Source organism: Echiichthys vipera (assembly GCF_963691815.1).
Source record: "Echiichthys vipera genome assembly, chromosome: 4".
In the NCBI taxonomy this organism is placed as follows: domain Eukaryota; kingdom Metazoa; phylum Chordata; class Actinopteri; order Perciformes; family Trachinidae; genus Echiichthys; species Echiichthys vipera.
This window is the reverse complement of record NC_139829.1, coordinates 6,484,386-6,505,628: the sequence shown is the minus strand read 5'-3', so window position 1 is coordinate 6,505,628 and position 21,243 is coordinate 6,484,386. Positions and strand designations below refer to the sequence as shown.

The 21,243-nt window shown below is 42.4% G+C and overlaps 1 protein-coding gene across 2 annotated transcripts in view; it reads right to left on the bottom strand.

Moving 5' to 3' along the window:
• Nucleotides 1-1,952: 1,952 nt before the first annotated feature.
• fras1 (Fraser extracellular matrix complex subunit 1) overlaps nucleotides 1,953-21,243 on the bottom strand; it is a 310,210-nt gene continuing 290,919 nt past the window's right edge. For both annotated transcript variants that reach the window (XM_083913052.1, XM_083913053.1), the window contains exons 53-73: nucleotides 20,392-20,560; nucleotides 19,961-20,207; nucleotides 17,991-18,335; nucleotides 16,708-16,868; nucleotides 16,103-16,250; nucleotides 15,813-16,018; nucleotides 15,547-15,703; nucleotides 14,016-14,216; nucleotides 13,744-13,931; nucleotides 12,546-12,821; nucleotides 11,413-11,645; nucleotides 11,165-11,325; nucleotides 10,856-11,070; nucleotides 9,940-10,090; nucleotides 9,337-9,444; nucleotides 8,988-9,147; nucleotides 6,755-6,871; nucleotides 6,495-6,661; nucleotides 6,109-6,314; nucleotides 4,712-4,858; nucleotides 1,953-4,516 (exon numbers count right to left, since the gene is read on the bottom strand). In XM_083913052.1, coding sequence (XP_083769178.1) covers nucleotides 3,935-4,516; nucleotides 4,712-4,858; nucleotides 6,109-6,314; nucleotides 6,495-6,661; nucleotides 6,755-6,871; nucleotides 8,988-9,147; nucleotides 9,337-9,444; nucleotides 9,940-10,090; nucleotides 10,856-11,070; nucleotides 11,165-11,325; nucleotides 11,413-11,645; nucleotides 12,546-12,821; nucleotides 13,744-13,931; nucleotides 14,016-14,216; nucleotides 15,547-15,703; nucleotides 15,813-16,018; nucleotides 16,103-16,250; nucleotides 16,708-16,868; nucleotides 17,991-18,335; nucleotides 19,961-20,207; nucleotides 20,392-20,560 — 4,345 coding nt within the window. In that variant the 3' untranslated portion in view covers nucleotides 1,953-3,934. The remainder of the gene's footprint in view (nucleotides 4,517-4,711; nucleotides 4,859-6,108; nucleotides 6,315-6,494; nucleotides 6,662-6,754; nucleotides 6,872-8,987; nucleotides 9,148-9,336; nucleotides 9,445-9,939; nucleotides 10,091-10,855; nucleotides 11,071-11,164; nucleotides 11,326-11,412; nucleotides 11,646-12,545; nucleotides 12,822-13,743; nucleotides 13,932-14,015; nucleotides 14,217-15,546; nucleotides 15,704-15,812; nucleotides 16,019-16,102; nucleotides 16,251-16,707; nucleotides 16,869-17,990; nucleotides 18,336-19,960; nucleotides 20,208-20,391; nucleotides 20,561-21,243) is intronic.

The following is a 21,243-nucleotide window of genomic DNA, read 5'->3' as shown; positions in this document are numbered from 1 at the left end:
TAACTATACATATATCTCCCCAGCGGCCTGGGAACGCCTCGGGATCCCCCAGTTAGAGCTGGTTAATGTGGCCCGGGAAAGGGAAGTTTAGGGTCCCCTGCTAGAGCTGCTGCCCCTGAGACCCGACCCCGGATAAGAGGCTGATGATGAGTGAGTGTTTTTTAATCTGTTTTATTATATTTCATCCTTGTTATGTTTATTGTGTCTGCACTGTAAATGGGGGTAACCTCAGTGTCTCTCGAGCTGAAATAAAGGTCATTGATTGATTGATTTAAATATATTGGTTTTATAAAAAATATTTAATTATTATACTTTTTATATTTTATGTCCATTTTTTGAAAAAAAGGGGTTTCTGAATATTACAGAGAGAACCTCTAATGGAGGAAAACCCTGTTATTTTCAGAAACATGTCCCTCTTCTCTCCACCTGGTCCTGGGTCTTCCCTGAGGCCTCCTCCCAGCTGGACATGCCTGGAACACCTCCCAGGGGGCATCCTTACTAGATGATCCTGAACCACCTCAACTGGCTCCTTTCAACGCAAAGGAGCAGCGGCTTTACTCAGAGTTCCTCAGGGATGGCTGAACTTCTCACCCTCTCTCTAAGGGAGACTCCAGACCCCCTCCTGAGAAAACCTGTCAGCCGCTCAAAAACAAATATAAAATAATCTTTAATAAAATAGAAAGAAATAATAAATGAGTAATGAGTTAAGCAGTAACCCTCTCTCTGGTTCTATTTCTAAATAAAAATCAAATTTTCTGACGTAATTTGCAAACAAGTTTATCAATATGAGATTTAAAAGAGAGTTTTTCATCAAGCCAGATGCCAAGATATTTGTATCCAGACACTTTTTCAATAATAGACCCATTTATAGCGTAAATGCACAGACTATTGTGGTCCAATTCTCTAGAAATATAAGAAATGACAATAATAGTCATAATATCTTGTGTGTCCACTTTTTTTGGTCATAAGGGTTAATGTACCCATATACAAATTGAATTCAACTGTGAAGACGTTAATGGAAGGGAAGAAATTTAGAGAATTTTGCTTTATGGATATGAATTTTACCAATAACAAGTGTAAGATTTGACATGTAACTTAAATATTTATTACTACATTTGAAATTAGTGACGATGTCCTTTGGCATAATTGTTAGAGTGTTTCTCTCCAAAACACAAGAGAAGAGGGGCAGCAGCAAAACAAATGCAAAGCTGTTTCTAGCTCAGCTCCACAAAAAATACATTTAACATTAACAAATTATGGGTGGGCGGCACGGTGATGTGGTGGTTAGCACTGTCTCCTCACAGCAGCAGGGTTAGTGGTTTGAATCCCAGCTGGGCCCTTCTGTGTGGAGTTTGCATGTTCTCCCCGTGTCTGCGTGGGTTTTTTCTCCGGGTTCTCCGGCTTCCTCCGACAGTCGAAAGACGTGCAGGTGTTAGCTTAACTGATGACTCTAAATTGCCCGTAGGTGTGAATGTGAGTGTGAATGGTTGTCTGTCTCTGTTTGTCTCTATGTGCCCTGTGATAGACTGGCGTCCTGTCCAGGGTGGACCGCGCCTCACGCAGGGACAAGCGTTTGAAGATAGATGGAAATGAGTGTAACATGGGTAAATATGATGTGAAATTTTAAAGTACATATGTTAGCTATGGATCTGGCATTGCTTACCCCCTGTCACTTTTTTGTCACTTTCAGGAATAACTGTTGTTGGTATAATTCCTGTCCCTGAACATCACATCCCATTTTGGTGAGTAGGATCAGAAAAAGCCACAAATACACACGTTTGATATTTACATTACATGTACAAAATGTGAAAATATTATTTACAGAAGCTTGCAGAAAAAAAGTAGCAGATTTGTCTATTTTCATCTAGGTCGGAATTCATTTTTACATTTGTACTTTTCCCCCAAAATGAAGTGAAAAGAATCAAAACAATTGTGGGTTTTCATTTTTTTTATTTATTACTAAAAAGGCACCAAATACAGGCATCATGTTGATAGCATTGTAATTATTTTTTCACAAAATGATAGCACCAAAAATATAGTTATTTCCCATAATTTCCTGTTCCCGTGTTGTTTTGATAGGCACACAGTTGAAAGAAGACAGGATGTGGGATCAGAGAGACATTTTCTTTTTTTTCTTTTGCAGTGCTCTCCATCCAGTGTCATACACTTAAAAACATGAACGCAACATCATGGGTACATCAGTAGCTGAGCATAACATAATACATCATAAGAGGGTAACATAATATTACATAAATGAGAAAAAAACAGGGAGTTTGTGTCTTTGGGCTGGACGAAGGCAGGCAGACACGCACGTCTCTTATAAAACACATCATTTTAAAAAGTGGTTATTGTCATTAGAACAGTAGTAAGGCGAAAGCACTCAGTCATGTGGACGGGATCCTAACCTTTATTCTTTTTTTGATTTTCAACTGTACGGCAGCGAGTCATTTATTACAATCACATGAAAATTTCCACTTTCTCACTCTTGTCAAAGAAAAAAAAAACACTTTGGATGATTTGTCTTGAAATTCATGAGGAAAAATACTGCATGGCACTTTAATATTGGCAGCTATCAGAGTACAGTACGGACACAAAAAAAAAGTAATTTGGGTTGAAACAAGAAGGATTCTCTGCTCCATGTGACAGTACAAATGTCTCTTAGTAAGGCTTGAATGCAAACAAAGTTCCTGCTCATGAAAGGGAAGGATCAACAAAAGTTATGGCATAATTGCACTTGAATAGGTATCATTCATTTTTGTTATTATTTACACTCTGCAGCACGCTTGCTGCGCTTAATACTTTCAGTCAGACGCAGCTGCAGCCGGAGTAGAAGTACCTTCGTTCTGTTGACGTTTTTACAGTTTATACAGCTGTACCCAGTGACTTTAAAAAAAAAAAGTTTTACATCAGAAGCTTCGAATGTCTGCTATATTTTACGACATCATCACCCTGAAATAAACTTAAATAACCACGCAGATCAGACAGGAGCCACTAAAAAGATGGTTGGTCTCTTCCTACGTTTGTATTTTTTAAACACATTTTATATTGTGCTATTTACGACAGACACTACAGTTGCTTATTAGCGATGGTCAGTTACCTTGATTACTAGAAACTTGCAGCTCCCTTCAGACAGCTTCCACCTTCTTTAGATTTTTGTGGTGAAATGAGCAGGTAATGTAAGGACCAAAGGCAGGACTTCAAAAGGACATAGGAGGCAGGATGTGTAGCCTTATATGGTATTATTGGGGCGTTAATTATGCTAATTTACAATTCTCAGGTGGCATTCATCATGTTTACGAGGGTCGTTTTCACATTTAGGAGCTGAATCTGAAGCGGCACACTCGCCTGAGTCGACCTTACTAAAACAGTAAGAGAAAGGTAAGATCAGAATACGAAAACTTTCTTGCATGAGGTCCAATGTCGTGAATGAAGGTTTGAAGCTTTGACCTATTCGGTACAGCCGAATGACAGTAAATATATCTTCAGAAACGGTGCACGATAACTTTAAGGATCAATGCAGAAAAAGGAGGACTTCTACGCCGGCTCCACAGTAGTGACATTTAGTAGCAGTGAAATGACTCAATACAGCAGAGAAGCTTTTGTTTTTTTGTCCAAACAATCACCAGTATCTGAGCTACCGGTCACCATTTTTGGTGCTAAAAGGATGAAAATGTCAAGTAAAACAGTGATGAGATTAACAACGGTGACAGGTGGATGTTTTGGCTGTTTCACGCAGCTGAGTAGTTGGTGGATTCCTGAGGTAGCCCAATTGCGAAATGATTCAAACACAGCGTAGCTGTCTGCACGTCACACTCTTCCCTTTTTCAAAGTGGTATAAAAATACATTAGCAAACATCTCGTTCCTTAAGTACAAACTTTCTTTTAGAAAATACCTCTCTTTTCATTTTACTTCCTCCTCTTCCTCGTCAGTGTTTCAGACCTCAGTGCCGTCGTTGAGGTTGTTGTGGAGTTTGACCTCCAGGTTGACCTGTTTGACCTTGGCCTTGCCGTTGGCCTCCTGGTTGCGGTTCAGGATGTTGATGTTTCTCACGGTGCAGTGTTTGGTGCTGAAGTTCTTCTCCACGCACTTGTCCATGCACACCTCCACCTTGGTGTTGAGTGGATACTCCTCGTACACTTTTTGAGCCTTCTTGCTCTTCTTCTTGGCCGACCGGCGGCAGCGGCGGAACAGGAAGCAGGCAGCCAGCAGGACCAGGACCAGCAAGGTGACGGCGGCCACGCCCCCGCCCACAGAGCTGCCCACGTGCGCGTTAAAGGAGGCGGAGGGCCCGGCCTCCAGGCGCAAGGACTTCATGTTGGTGCCGTTCTTCACCTGGTCGCCCTCGTTGTCATAGATCAGCGACTCGTCCAGCGTCAGGCGCCCGCTGCGATCCACCAGGTCTCGTTTAGGACGGCTCAACTGGTAGGTCACCGAGCGCTGAATCCTGGGGCTGGAGCGGGACTCCGGACTGATCACGTAAATGACCTGCAAGTACCACTGGTGCCCCGCCTCCACCTGTCAATCAACAGAGAGAGAGAGAGAGAGAGAGAGAGAAGGAGGACGTTAGCTAATGAAATATGTCACCACAATAAATGTAATTTTCTTCTTTCTAATAAAGTAATCTGGGATGTGACGGTTTTTCTCAATGAATGAAACTGAAATCAGATTTGTAACACGTGAACCAGCTGTAGTGCAGGTGGATCCACACACCTTGTAGAGAGCGTCGACCTTCATGGTAAAGCCGTCGACGCCCGGCATGGCGGTCATGGTCTGCAGCTCTGGGATGTCCGAGGCAAAGTGAGCCTCGAACGGGACGTCGTGGAAGAAGTTGTCACACACGTCCGGCTGTTTACGATCCTGCAGAGGAAAGACGAAGAGAGAAAATGATAAAACATCTAATTTAAAGGTTTCTATATTAAAAGTCACGTTTATAAACATACAATTTTTCAGTCAGTGGTTAAAAAAAAAAACCCTCTCAATGTCTTGCCTTAGAAAAATGAACCCTCTCAAAGAAAAAATCCAACATTTTGAAAAATAATTCCTGTGACCGTGGCAAAGACATGACCAGACGTCATTTAGTTCGAAGTGTAAATCTTTATGACGGTTTATATAATGTCTACAATATTTTCTTATGATTTTATTAAATTTAAGCAAGTTTTGACAGCACAATATGCAGCGAGATAACAATAAAAGGTCTTGATGCGGTGAAAAAACAAATATATTTGTTTATTATATCATCTATTGTCATCTATTGGAAGTTAGAAATAATTTTGAAGTTCAACCAGTGTATCTACAGTCAGAGGGACATCGCTGCAGGGCAAATGCAGGTGTGTCAACAACAAAAGACAACACAGACAGAATTTACATGGTCAAAAGAGTCAGTTTGCATAACCTGCAGGCTTTTGAATATGACGGTGGGACGGGTCAGACTGGTGTGGCAGGTAAAAATTCCATCAAGATCTGTTTGTATGTATGTTTGCCTGCTGCGTATACATCACAGGAAGAATAAGGTCATCTAGGATCTGAGACTCTAATATCACGATTATTGTCAGAGGAAATATCACGGTTTCAATTAATGAGAGAGTTTCTAAATGGACACTGGAAGGAAAATCAAACCAGTCAGTCTACTTTCTCTGTAAAATATTCAGGTTGAGCACATCCTCATAGAACTGGAGTTACATCCAGGTAACTACTACATGTCCCAGCAGATGTAGACAGGAAACAGGAAGACGTTGTGAACTCCTCCAGCCCAGTTTAAACTGGTTTGGTCCTCCAGCCAAGTTTAAACTGCTTTGGTCCTCCAGCCCAGTTTAAACTGGTTTGGTTCTCCAGCCCAGTTTAACATCTTTTTTTTCCGAAAATTCTCTAACTTTTTTTGGCACAAGTTTTCGACTTTTATCTCAAAGAATTTCTACTTTTTTTGTTTTTTCTTTATCTGAGTTTTTGGGCAATTGATTGGTAACACAGTCTGATTTCATATTTGAATTATGATCTTGGTGATGATATTTAACCCCAGGTTGGCAGACAGTTCGTGCATTTTAAATAACGCTCTTCAAATATGCGGAACAGACCAGACTAAACAGGAGAAAAAAAATATATATTTGTACCAGCAGCAGGAAGCGGTGTTTGAGGTGTTTGTTGGGCTGGATGCAGCCGTACTGCGGCCCCTCATTATACAGTGTCCCCGTGGGGTCGAAGAAGGGAACGTATCCGTCCCTGCCGGTGCAGAGGTACACCTTCTCCAGCTGTAGTTTGTAGGCTGCGTTCAGGTTCTGCTCAGGGTTCCACAGCACCCTGCCGTACAGAGTCTGACCTGCAGGGGGCAGCAAAGGGAGGAGGTTTATTTGATTTGTACATGAGCACAAAAATGTTTGATCTTTGTGAAGATTACAACATTATCTCAGTGCATTGGTTAGAACTTCCTTGTAGCAGGATGAGATATAATACAAGTATGACAACAGTGATGTTAGATAATGTGTTTGTCTACACGTACCCATGGAGAACGCTCCTTTGTAGTCCATCTCAGCCATAGAGACGTCAGCGGTGGCGGGGTCCATCATGAACACCTTCTCGTTGTTACACAGCTGGAACTCCGTGTTGAGGGAGTAAACCACAGGAACGGGCCGGTTGGTCTGCTGGAAGGCGATAGGCACCAGAAACCTGTCGGAGAACAACGTCGACAAGACGTTTCAGTTTTGTTTTGCCCTGTTCCCGCAATGCACCACCAGGCTCTCTTTAAAATGAAAGACGTACTTCTCTGGAGCGTGAGCCGTGCAGGACAGGGGTTTGTCACCGGGGTCGATCCAGGGTTGAGTGGGCTGGACGGTGCAGGGGACCAAGAAGACTGTGTACTCTCCAGAATAATCCTTCCTGTTGAAGGATTCACAGTGAAACAAAAAGGATTGTTACCAAGGCACAGTGAGGCGCACGCTCTCTTGTAGATCACAAGAGCTTTTGACGCTGCACTTCCTCTGGTCCTCAGAAATACATCATGAGTCGCTTTCACATTGAAAAATCCATCCTGACCTTGTTTTATCATGCTTTCATTGAATCGGTTTGATTATTTTCAGTAGGAGTTTGGTTTGGAAACCTCTCTCTGAAAAACAAAAGCTCACTAAACCAAATAGTGAAGTGGTCCAGCAGGCTGATTGGTGAGCCACAGCTCAACGTGGAGACCTTACACACAAAACAGCTAGGCGCATAACTCGTTCAATTCTAAATAACAGTTCCCATCCATCGCACACTGAGTTTCAGCTTCTCCCCTCTCTCAGGTTAACAATCTACATGTGTAGAACAAAAAGACACAAAAACAGTTTTATTGAGGAGTAAGTCATAGCTATATTTGGCACAGGGGAATTTTCTCAGTCCGACACACACAGAATGGATTTCTGCCTGTCTGACTGACATTTCCATTCAATGGATGTCCGCACACCGACTGAAACTCAACCTAGACAAGACAGAGTTGCTTTTTCTTCCTGAAAAAGGCTCTCTCACCGAAGATCTTACTATCCCCCTTTTTTTCCTAATTCTGTGGTAGTCCCCACCCACACCGCAAGGAACCTGGGTGTGACATTTGACGACCAACTCTCCCTTACCGCCAACATTGCTGCAACAACCCGATCGTGCAGATACAAGTTGCACAGCACCAGGAGGATACGTCCTCTCCTGACCCAGAAGGCAGCACAGGTTCTGGTCCAGGCTCTTGTCATCTCATGCCTTGACTACTGTAACTCCCTCCTGGCATACAGAATGCAGCGGCTCGACTGGTCTTCAACCTACCTAAGTTCTCTCACACTACACCGCTCCTCTGCTCCCTTCACTGGCTTCCTGTAGCTGCTCACATCCGCTTCAAAACACTAGCACTTGCTTATAGTGCTACTAATGGACCAGGCCCAGCTTACATCCAGGACATGATTAAACCCTTCACCCCAGCCCGCCCTCTCCGCTCCGCATCAGCAAATCTTCTTGTAGCTCGACTAAGTCACGACTGTTTGCCGTCCTAGCTCCAAAATGGTGGAAGGAACTCCCCATCGACATTCGGAAGGCAAAAAATCTACACATCTTCCTCCGCAGGCTAAAACGCAATTATTTCGACTGCTCCTTGGTTAAGACGAGGATTAAAAGAAGAAGAAAAAGCACTTATATGTAGCACGTAATACAAGCTCTCATAGTTTGTACAGTAATTGTTGAATGCACTTATTGGAAGTTGCTTTGGACAAATGCGTCAGCTAAATTAAATGTAATATTCTATGTATATACTCAGTGCTGTATTTATGCCTTTTACTTTTTTATTGTATTACTATTTTTTTTTTACCCATTATGTTTTCACAATCTAAATGATTTTTACTGATTTATTTGGTTTTATTTGATTCTATTTTTACTATTAGTTTTTATATTTTAACATGATATGTAAGAACTTTTTAATTTGCCATTTCCTCTTAATTTCCACTGTCTTAGTGAAAGTGAAATCCCGGAGATGTCGCTAAAAGCCTATTGCGGCTAACAGTGATTAGCTTGGGGCAGCAGGGTGAAGGCATTAAAACGTCTTTTTTCAACCACTAATACTGTTCAAAATAACACCAAACCTCTGCAGCAGCATGAGAAGAGTCCCTACGTATTCAGCTGTTAGCGACTGTTGGGGGCCTCTATTCGTTTTTCCCAAATGCGTATGAACCCTACTGCAAACAAAATCTACCTCCAGGTACTAATAAATAAACTTGAACTTGAACTTGATCTGCCAAGTGTGAAGTCAACCGGACGAACGGTTGTGGAGAAAATGGAAGGACAGACAGACAGTCCTTCCATTTTAGTTAAATATCTGCTGCATGGTTGGTGACACAAGTTTCCCTATATCTCTAAATTCTCCTTAGGCAGCAAATTCTTAAAGCAGCTTTGCAATAAAACTTCCAATATGATTATTATCCAGCTGGACTGTAAAATGTCAGCATGTCTCCCTCTGATCATGGCTGCGGATGAACGCACTGACCTGCTGTAGGAGCTGGTGGCCCTCCACAGCTGGTAGGGGGAGTCAAAGGTCTGAGCGCTCCACAGCAGCTGAATGTCAAACTCGATGCCTCCGAGATGGTCAGGAGCCATCAGGTGGGACTTGTGGCCTGGCAGAGTGTGGTGTTCAGGGACAAACTGACCTGGAGGAAGGAAACACGGAAGAAAACAATAGATGTTTGTTTTTTTCTGTGTTGAAGTGGATCGACTGAGAACAAAAATCTGAGTATATGTGTTGTCTGAATAAGACTAAAGGAAAGTTTTAAAGAACAACCAACAAGATACAGACTTCTCTTGGACCCTGACGTCTATGGTGGATGATGTGAACTGACCTCTGAACTTGGCGTGGGTTTTGAACTCAATCACCAGTCGTCCGTCTTCTCTGATGTAGATTCTGATGATCTGCAGTCTGGCAGAGAGGACGCTGTCAGTCTGGATACCTGTACCCAGAAACCAGTAGCCGGTGAGGTCAGAGGTCAAGTCGAGGTTAAGGTATAAGTGCAACAACGATCACATGAACAAAACAACAAAATATGATACCGATCCTTTCAGGCTATGTGTCAGATGCAAACATGAACCCAGTGCACCTCTACATCAACAAATGAAAGTGTAAAAAAAAAAACGTAACAACTGTATGTAGTCGTATCATTTCATCCTGCATCTCCTCGCTGCCGAGCAACATTATGCATAAATAAATATGGAGATACACGTCTTGTTGCAGAGTCAAGTTTAAATGTAGAAAGCACACTTCATGTTCATGCTTTGGTGTTTTTAGTAGCTTTCAAAAGCTGCAATAAATGTTCTTATAATAACTTGAGACTGAAAAGGTGTATAGAGACAGAAGAAATGCATAACAGGAGACTCGTACTAACTTTACATTAGAATAAGCTGAAGAGAAACACTCAGACACTCAGTTTGTAAGTTTTGGTCCTGACCTGTCCTCCAGAGCACGGTGTCGTAGAAGAAGGAGAACTCCATCTCAGTGTGATGCTCCAGAGAGGCCCAGCCTCTCGGCGCCGTCACGTAGATGTAGGACACGTAGAGAGGAACCTGAACTGTCAGGAAGGACTGAGCCGAGTCCCGAACCTGGAAGAAGAACAGCAATGCTTTAAGGTCCCTACGAGCCGGGAGCCCTCAGAGGGTCATATGGAGCCACTTTTTATCTTGATCTTGGTGGTGACGGATGAAAATGTACTTTTTCTCTGCATATGTTTACATTTTTCTCATTATACCCTGAGTTTATTCGTTTTTTCTTGTCTGACAGATGGGCTCAATAACTGATTAAAGCTTGATTTATGCTTGATGCATCCAGTTCTGTGCCGTGCGTTTTCACCTGTCTGTGCACATCAGATATTTTCGAACTAAGCGGAATCGGAGGAAGGAGAAAACGGATTACTTTTATGAAACCATGCTGTAGACGTGAGATTTTCATACACTGCCCCCTACAGTTTGGGAGAATATCAGTCAGCTGCGAGGAAAAAGAACACGCACAGAAAATAAAAGAACCAAAGCCTTTCATGTCTTTGCGACGGTCCATGCAGAAAGCACAAGTGAGGCTTAAGCTTGACAGTTCATTCTCGGCCTTGGAGACAGCAGCCAACAAAACAATCTCCACTTTAGGTCCATAAACTTGTTCTGGGACTTTTGACAGTACTTCATGTGGCATGTTGTTTCCAAGGTCAAGAATGGACCGTCAAACTCAACTCAAACATGGACAACAAGTCCTAAAAGTTCTCAGAATTATTTGAACTTTTGCTGTTTCATGACAAAAGACCAAACTTCTGACGATGAAGACTGTGTGATATGCTAGAAAACCACAGAAAGAAGAGGCCCTCAACTGTTCTTACGTACCTGGAAATCTGCGGTGACGGAGCCCCCGCAGACGTCAATGAGCTCCGTCATGTCGTAGTAGGCGTCAAAGGTCCAGATGCAGCTCTTGAGGTTAAGGTGCTTGTAGAGCTGGATGCTCTTGGCCTCCCGGACGTTGGGGTTGAACTGGTAGGGGCGGTCGTAGCCCGGCCCCAGAGAGATGCTGTCGTAGGATACGTCGTCCAGGAAACCCGCCTCTGTGGAAGCATGTTGTCAAAGTTTAGATTTAACTGGAACAGATCTGAAAAGACATAAATAATAATTTCTGAAGTTTACGTTTGCGTGACCGACCGGAGAGATCTTTCAGCTCTTTGAGGGTAACCAGGTTGGAGCAGACGTGCTGCTGCCTGTAGATGGACTCTGACAGCAGGAAGTGCAGGTTGTGCAGCGGCATGGTGGACACCAGGGGGAGCATGCCGTCCTGATGGGGGATCTGCACTGAGATATGGATACTAAACAAGGACACAGAGAGAGAGACGTTAACAAACAATATGTAAAGTTTTGTTCATCCAATAAAAAAAAAAGCACCGGTTTCTCACCGGTTGGGGTGCTCCTTGTGCTTGACGTCCAGGTATTTGAGCGTGGCGATGAAGGACTGAGCCTGAAAGCCCCTGGCGGTCCCCGTGGTAACGGGTGTGTGGCAGATGGAGCCATCTGTGCCGATGGTGGCGATGTTGCTCCTCAGCGGCGTTCCCAGGTGACCCGCCTTGTCCCTGGCCTGAGCGACGCAGCGGACATGGAAGCGACGGCTGAAATAAATACTGTCCAGGACCTGAGAGAGCAGCGTGGAGACACGTGAGACCATAAATGGGATGTTTAATGCGTTAGCCAAGTAAATTTAAAAAAAAGTTTTTCAAGCCTTTTTATTAATTAGGACAGACAGGAAATGGGGTCTTATTCAAAGACCTTCAGCCTCTTTAAATGGGGCGACTGCTCTAACCACTCAGCCACTAGCAGCCCATGCCAGGTAACTTTTAATGTTTTTACACCATCTGAGCGATCTAGCTGCTGCCTTTATCACACAGTTAGAATTGGTCATTATGTACCTTTGACTTTGCATTCAACTAAAGGGATAGTTTGAATCTAATGAAGTAGGGTTGTATGAAGTCTGTTATCCAAGAAGCAGGCTGGAGGGCCAACATAGAAGCTACGTATTTTAAACATTTTAAGAGGCCTAAAAACAGTTTGAGATCAGTTCAAATGTGCGCCGTTATATTTAAAATGTTTTAAAACAGGTCTATCTTGCTGTCAGAGAACGATCTTGACGCTGTTATCTATGCACTTTAAAGAAACCAGACTCCAGTGACAAAAACAGTCATTTTTTGAACAAAAGGAGTTGCTGGTCCAATGCTGCCTCGATCTGTTAGTATGCTTGAGTTATGATGTGACTTTGTTTTTTTTAAAGGATTAGGAAGTCACAAAACCGGCAAAGGGAGCGGTGGAAAAGCAACTTCTGTGTTCTGCTTTCTAAAATTCTGGTGGCTTTGACGAGAGCATAGATAAATATAACAGCTCCAGTTTCTTGTCCTAAAGGGCTGTCTGACAGCAAGGCAAAGCAGTGAATATTGTCTAAATATAGCGTACACACTGATATTGATTTTTTAGTACTAAGTACCTCTACAACCGCACTTCAAAACATTCAAATTATCTTTTTACAGAAATCCCAACTCACCATATGGTTGACGCTGGTATATGGAGTGGTGTCTGTGACTGTCTCAAAGGGGGACCGGGCACCACTGTTGTCGGTGGGCGCCGCCACTTCCCAGGAGAAGTGAACCTGGGTCTGGTTGATGCCGGCCTCCTCGCAGCGCTCCTTCATCACAGAGTACTTGGGGTAATGAGGGTCACAGGGGGTGACGCACACAAGAGGGTAACCCGGAGAGGGCGTCTTCTTGCTGCCCTCCTTGGTCACCTCCTGGACGTGATCATAGTCCGCCAGAGAGACCACCTGAGGAGGAAGGAAGGATGAAGGTTTTTCTTCTTTATTTCATTGTTTTTATTACAACAATAGAGGTGGGTGGAGCAAGAACCTGAGATGAGGTTTCTGCTGATGTACTGAAAGGCATTTGGTTTGAAATCACCAAACACATAATATCACAGCATGTGAACATAACTGTGAATTATTGTAAGTGCTTCTGTTTAAATGCATAAGAAATAGAAAAGCCTTAAGTAAAGCGCTGCACGTGTTTCCTTAAGTTAAGCTTATGAATACATTTCAGAGGAGATGGTTCTGCTTTCTATGAAGCCATAGGATTGCAATAAAGAAGAATAAATCTGTAAATAAATAAGAAATTGTATTTGGTAATTTCAAGTGGAATAAATAAAAGGAATAAATAAGTCAATAAAATGTGTAAATATAAAGAGGAATAAATAAAAGAGTAAATAAGCAAATAAAAATGAAAATATAAAGAGGAATAGATACAAGAGTAAATACAAATGTGGAAATATTAAGAGGAATGATGAAATGATTATTATTGTATTTATTTCTGTATATATTCATATGTATATATTCATTTATTGCATATAAATCTTCTGTATATATGAATTTATTTTTATTCCTTCATTTTCCTCATTCTCTTTATGTTTTTTTCTATTCCTATCCTTTTCCCTGAAGGCTCAAGCTGTCCAATGAGCCGAGGAGCTTTGACTTTATATTTTCATATTTATCTTCTTATTCTTTAATACTATTTTTGTATTCTAGAGTCAGGCTCTCTAAGAACTAAAAACCTCTTAGGTTTATTTTCTCTGTTGAAAAAACAAACAAACAAGCAGGTCCCTAAAGTCGTGTAAAAAGCTGCTTAAAACACGTTGTTATGTTCAGTGTTTGCGTGTTATCGCTGAATTAGTTTTGTCACTAGTTCAGTTCTTACGATAGGCGTGGCAGGGAGGATGAGGCTGCCTGAAGCCTCCTGGTCTAGTATGGTCACTGTTGCCGTGGTAATCTCCCCAAGCACCGCCTCCACAGGGTCGTCAGGGCCAAGTACCAATGAGAAGGACTCGTGCCACTCCCTGTCCTCATTGGACAAAATCTCCACTTTGAACAGGATGTGGTCCATCCCTACAGAGGAGAGCAAGGCGAGACGGTCAAATCATGTTTAGTTACAAACATACAACAGAATCATGTCTTTTGAAGTGCACTGACCAGGGGTGAATTTAAGCACTCGGCTCTTGGGATTGTAGTCGACTCCGGACTGGGCCGATCCGTCCCGGGTGCTGCAGCGGATCTTGGAGGTCCGGTCCAGATCCCCCCCACGGAGCACCTTGATGTTGAGCACCTCGATACCGTCGGGACCAGGAGGCTCTCTGACCTGGTAGGACACCTGCTCAAACTCAATGGTGGGAGCTGGAGGAACAGGAGAGGGTGTAGTAACTTGTTAATATAATGCACAGAGAGTGAGATTTAGGACTTTCATGAGATGGAGAAAGAAGACCAATGTAAAAGTGAGGTGCCACAGTGGTTTAGAGTCAGTTAGACTGCATGTATATCATGTACAGGCATGAAAACGGGTCAGGGGTGAAAAAGGGTGAGAGGGGTACAACCCCCCCCCCCCCCCCCTTAGAAAATTTTGAATGTTTCATATTTAAAAGAATCAATCTGAAGAATTTTGAAAGAAAAATCAATCAGTATAAATATATAATAAAGTATATATCTCAAATCTCATAAAATGTACAACAGCCAAATTTTAATCGCGCAATCTGCCACGGAATGAAAAAAAGGTAGTCCTTAAAGAGCGTGTTTGAACCCAACTAGATAAATTGTTTCAAATGTGTTTTGAAAAAAACAATTCATTTTCCACCGGAGGCTGGATGCCTTTTTCAGCAAGCTTTGATTCTTCTAGTCATATGTTACCTGTAGCTAATGTTGAGCCTGTGTCAAAGCGTTCAGTATTTATGCTCCACAAATATGGAACAAACTGCAAAGGTCTGCTGCAACTCCGAGTTCTTTTAAATCAAGACTGAAGACTTTTCTATTTGCCACTGCTTTTCAGTAAACTGCACTGTAACTTCTGTAACTGTAATCATCTTTTATATGTTTGTTTTTTTTAAGATGATTTTTTTTGGCAGTTTTTCAAGCCTTTATCATTTAAAACGGACAGTAAATGGGGTGAGAGAGAGAGGGGCAGACATGCAGCAAAGGGCCGCAGGTCGGAGTCGAACCCGCGGCCGCTGCCTGGAGGACCTTCTGCCCCTTTACATGGAGCAACTGCTCTAACGACTTACCAACCGGCCGCCCAAATACATGACCTTTTATGTATTTTCCCAATGCTTTCAATGTTTTATGTAGAGCACTTTGAAGAACCTTGTTGTTGAACTTTGCTATACAAAAAAAAAACTTTCCGGGCCTTCTGTTCAGCTTCCGAGTGCTTTGGTCTGCAAGAGTGAACTGCTTGTACACAAACCAATCAGTAGTATTCCCCTGCCTTCCCAGAGAAGAAACTGGTGACGCGAGGCCCTTCAAGCTAATATTTCCATGGTCTCGCACTTGTAGAGTGCATGTTTTTATCAAATTCAGGGCTCCATACCCCGCCCCTCCAGCAAAAAGAAATAATTTCTCATGGGATTTACACGATTCACGTACGCCAACTGTTTTGGTTTCAAAATGCTGAATTTCGCCGAAAGGTGAGTGACTTTGATGTATATGTGACTTATGAGGCGACTGAGCAGCTGCTTACCATCTTCATCGTTGGTGATGGTGATGGTGACGATGTCGCTAGCCCCCACCATGGCGCCGCTCCAATGGTCACCCAGCGGCGTCCCAAGATGCACCTGGAACTCCTCTTCGGGCTCAAAGACTGAGTCATCGTTGATGTGAACGCTGCAGTTTTTCACCTGGAAACCAACACAAATAAACATTTTTAATGGGCAGATAACTGAAAAACAAACAAACGCACAAAGAGACTTGATCTACTTTAGATGAACACTTTGAACTAAATTCTACCTTCTCTCCTTTGAGGAAAGTGATGCGTGACTCGTCGGCGTTCCTCCTTTCCTCGAAGTCGTCCATCACCATGGCCGACATGGTGCGAGTGAAACAACGCACCGAGGACTTGAAGGATAGGTCGCCTGTGCGGATGATGGGGATGTGCAGGACGCTGTCTTTCTCCTTCACAGTGTAGGTGCTCTTCTCAAACTGCATGCTGGGAACTGAGAGAGGAGACGACGGCAGTGAGACAGCAGATGATGGAGAAGCCTCAGCTGAAAAAATGAAATTAACATTTGTCTACTTACTGTCCTGGAACGTGTCAGTGATGACCACATTGGCTTCGTAGGGCTCTTGGAGGACGGCGCCCTGAGGAGAACTGAGAAACACCACAAAGGACTCCGATCCTTCGATGGTGGGGTTCTGGATGTCGTCCATGATGGTCAAACTGCACGTCTGTGAAAAGAGGAGGTCAGGGCGTTAACAAGGTTTCTAAAGGTATTTTCCTCACACGCATGCTGACTTGGCTTGACTCGGTTTAACTCGGCTCAGCATATCAGGGATTTGTATCTCCATTAAAACAAAAACTGGTAATAGAAACACAAATCAGCGCGGCATGTTTTGAAGAGTGCAGATGGAAAAACATTCTAAAGGTGTGCTTTTTCAAAGGTACGTAGGAAGGACACATTGCCTTTTTTTCAATATGTTATTTATATTTATTATACTATATGATGAGTGCATATAAAATCTGACATAAGGCTGAAAACACCCTGGCAGACTTCTCGTACTGCCTTTGATGGACGTCCTTGGACATTGATCACGAAAAGATATTAATGGAGAGGTCTCTTTACTCTCTTTCTAATCCAGCTGCCTTTCACTCATCATGTTTAGCTAATGTCCTCGCTGTCCTCACCTCCTCAGTTCTTCCGGGTTTGAACTCGACCTTCTTGGAGCTGGGGATGTAGTCGACCCCCGGGCTGGCTGTAGGGGGGTCTGAAGGTCTGGTGGCACACCACACGGAGGTCACAGAGGACAGGTCGCTGCCGTGGCGCAGCACCGGTATTTCAATTGTCCCTGTAGTGTGGAGATGATTGAGAGAATCAGAATACAGTAAACATTTTAACTAATAGACATCACCATGAAAATTCCCCAGTTGCTTACTGACATTAAAGTGTAATTCATTAAAGACATTTTTTTTTCGTGTATCAACAATTAACGGAGAAATCCAGACGCTAACAGCGGATGTGGCTAACACTGATTAGCTCGGGGCAGTACGGTGAAGGCATTAAACGCCTTTTTTAACCACTAATACTGCTGAAAATAACAGCAAACCTCTGCAGCAGCATGAGAAGAGTCCCTACACAGAAAACAAAGCTCAATGGGCTTCTTCCTTTTAGATTGACTTTGGTAATCCACTTGAATGGACTTTACTATGAGAGGAGCTGGTACAGGGGCCAGTAGGTAAGTCTTTAAAACACTCTTTTAATAAACTCTGGGTTCACTAACTACGTTGTTGGTGCTTTGTTTTCTGCTTTTTTGTTTGTTTGTTTTTGCTTTGCTTTCTAACTGTAGACACAAATGGACACAGTTTCAGCTTCCCACCAGTCTTTAAGACATGTTAAGGAGGCACAAAACCTCAAAAATTACCAGTATGTTTTTTCCCCTGGGGTGTCTCATCATCATTAACATAAATCTTTCTAATTTTTGACACTAGCTTTCAAGTTCAATTTCTGCTAAATCCAACAAAGTATTCGCGTCAACACACTCATTCTAAACAGTAGCCTGTAGCTAATTCAAATGGAAATAGAAGAGGGCAGCTATCATTTATCCTGTTTCCTCAGACAAATGACTAAAATGTACAGACTAACTTGAAGAAAAAGAGAAAAAAAGGATAATAATCTTGTTCCGACAAATGAGATGTGTAAATATTGAGGGAGTTCAGTTTCCTGTGTAGTGACAGCAGGACAGGAGCCCCACAGACGCTACTGACAAGAAACTAATGGTCTGAAACTTCCCTTTCCGATTTGTAACTCTTCTCTGCACCTTCCTAATTTCCCTGCGGAGATCATTAGATTTTCACATTTCCCTTTAATAATACAGCCACGTTCTGACATCTGAAAAAATGTTTCTGGGCGAAAGAGAAAAACTTCAAAAGTAACTATGAAAAGAGAATGATACCACAGAAACCACTCATACCAGCATCTTCACTGAAAGTAAAGGTGGCGTTCCCGAGAGTGACAGTGGACGCGTCGTTGGGTCCGTCGATGACGACCTTGGCCGTCATCACGTCCCCCATTCGGGCGTTCTCCGAGGCGTCGGACAGCACAAGCTCGAACTCCTCAGACAGCTCATACTCGCTGTCGTCGAGGAGCTTGACGTCGCAGGTGGACATGCTGACGCCGGGGCCGAAGATGACGCGGTTGTCGTTGGACATGCCGCGGCTCTTGTAGTCGGAGCCGGACTCCAGAGCGTGGAGGCTGCTGCCCTGGGCCGACTTGGCCACGGTGTAGCAGAGAGCTGACACGGTGCTGGAGGTGTCACCTGACAGGGAGAGAGGGAGGTGAGAACTTTGCATTTCTCTAAAATACACAACTTTTAAAAGTGAACAGCGAAGCTTTGAAGCATTCAATGGAATTCCAGCACAGCTCCTTTTCTATGTTCATACTTTATTGACTGCACTCTGGGCCTAAATACAGACATGTTTGCTTGAATTTATGTGGAACCATTAGAGAGGGGACATTAATTGACCTGTCCGAGGAGATAAGGTTGCTGGATCAGTGGCTTCTTTTAAATCACTTCTTAAAAACACATTTTTATTATAGACTTGTTTTTATGTGATGTCGCATTTTGATTGTATTTATACCATATCATCATATTTATCATCTGTTAAGTTCTTTTTATTTCTAGTTATTTGTGTCCTATCTTTTATTTCACTATTATAAAGACATGATAGGGTATGTGTATGTGTATAAGTGTATATATATATATATATATATACACATATATGTGTAAATTTGTTTTAATTTGTTTTCACAAATACATAAAGACAGGTGATGAAGTAAATCATCTAAATATTAAAAAACCACATGGTTAAGCCTATTTTTGTATACTCCTGTGTAGTGCTGAACCAGGTAAAGTAAAAACGTATGGACATTCCCTGAGATTAGGAAGTCACAAATTTAGGAGAAAAAGAGTCAGAAAGTAGAGAGTAAAGTCTTGGATATTCTCTGACATTTGAGTGGTAAATGTACAAGTAAACACATTTAATCCATATTGCTTTATTTGCGAGGTTGAAAGAACCTGATCCCATGATGATACACAAAGGACTGAACGTACTGAAATGCAGCAAAAAGCCTCATAGATTTGATTGTGCTTTTACTCTGTCTCTCAAAGCACTTTGTAAACTTTTGTTTTTAATGGTGCTTTACAAATAAAGTTGATTATTATTGATTATATTGTTTTTTACCATGAAGTGTTTCCATTTTCATTTGGCTGTGGTGAACATGGATCATTGAGCTTCTCTATACACTGAAACCTACAGTTTGGCATGCTCTTGACGGCATTTACGTATACACAGGTTAGTGTAAACGAACACTTTTCTGTGTGGTGTGCATGATGTTATTTTTTTTAAAAAGGAGCCAGCGAAATGTCCGTTTATGAAAATAGCTGGCCACCTGTAAACGTAGCCTGAGGATCTAAACTAAAGTCTCTGTGTTTTCAGCTTTAAAGCTTGTGGAGACTTCCTGCTCACAGTGAACAAACATGAATGTGAGCCTTACAGTATTTAACATCAGTTAAAGACTGCTCTGAAAATGGGAATACTGAATATGAAATGCGGTTAACATACACATTTACAGCCGTTTTAAATTATTTTATCTTAGAATCAGTATTCTTCAATTAACCTAATTTGAGAAACACTGCTTTAGGTGATAAGAAGCTCCTGATCTTAGATATATTCATTTCTGAGCTGGAAGAATCTAGATTTGATGACTAAATTAACCGAATTTCTTGTATTTTCTTGAGTACTGTTGAAAATGATTCAAAGCTTTTTTGCAAAGGCTCAAGTGTGGTTGGATAACTGGTTGGGGGGGTGGGCAGTAGTGCTGGGGGAACAATATGATGTCTGTTTAGTTTCCATTTATTAGCCAGGGTAGATGGTCTGTTACCTTTCCTCTCAATGGGTGCGTGGATGAAGCCGGTGCTCTCGTTGACGTGGTACGTCTTCTTATCGAACTGCAGAGTTGGTTCGTCCTCGGTGTCGTTGATGTTGACGAGGGCACGCGTGTTTCCGCCCAGCAGCGCGTACACAGGCATGCTCAGCTCCACGTGGAAGCTCTCTGTCCCCTCAAACACCTTGTCGTCGTTGATGACGATTGTGCACACCTTGGTGTCCTCACGCTCATCGAACTGGACCTGTGGATTAACAGGACAATGGTGTTGTGGGTCCATTATGTGTTTGTGAAAAAGAAAGAAAAGAAACTGAAGCCCCGATGTTATATCAAAATCTTAAATCATCAAGATAAAGCTAGAGGTAGACGCAGGCTGAAGCGTCAACACTTCGTAAAAATAAAATGATATGTTGGTGAAGCCCTATTACCTGTCCAGCATATTCCACGTAGTCCTGCTGGCTTGGACGGGATCCCACGCTGCTGGTGGAGGTTGCACTGCCCTGTTCGGTGCGGCACAGCACGATGGCGTACTGGTTCAGGTTACCTGTTCGCTTCACCGTCACCGCCACCATGCCGGCCTTCTCACTCACATTGTAGCTGTGGAACCATGACAGGAAGTGACACGTTATTAATGGATTAAGGACGTATGAGAGGTTCTGACTGGGATAACTTTTGGAATACAAAGAAACATAAAACAACACTGGAAAATAACTATAAAAAATGGCAAAACAAACACAAAGAGACACAAAACAAAAACAAAGAGACACAAAATGAACACGAAGAGACACAAAACAAACACAAAGAGACACAAAACAAAAACAAAGAGACACAAAATGAACACGAAGAGACACAAAACAAACACAAAGAGACACAAAACAAAAACAAAGAGACACAAAATGAACACGAAGAGACACAAAACAAACACAAAGAGGCACAAAACAAAAACAATGAGACACAAAATTAACACAAGGAGACACATAATGACCACAAAGAGACAAAATAATTACAGAGACACACAATGACCACAAAGAGACAAAAAATAACAAGAGAAAGACACACAATGACCACAAAGACACAAAATAACTACAGAGACACTAAAATAATTACAAAGACACACAACATAACTACAAAGAGACAGAAAATAACAAAAAAAGAGGCAAAAGCATCACAAAGTCTGTGTCTTGCTCCTCTGTAGGAAAGGTTGGGCCCTTTGTCTCATAATCCATCCATGTTGATAATAACTCTCTCTGACTGACTCACTCTCTGACAGTAAACGGACA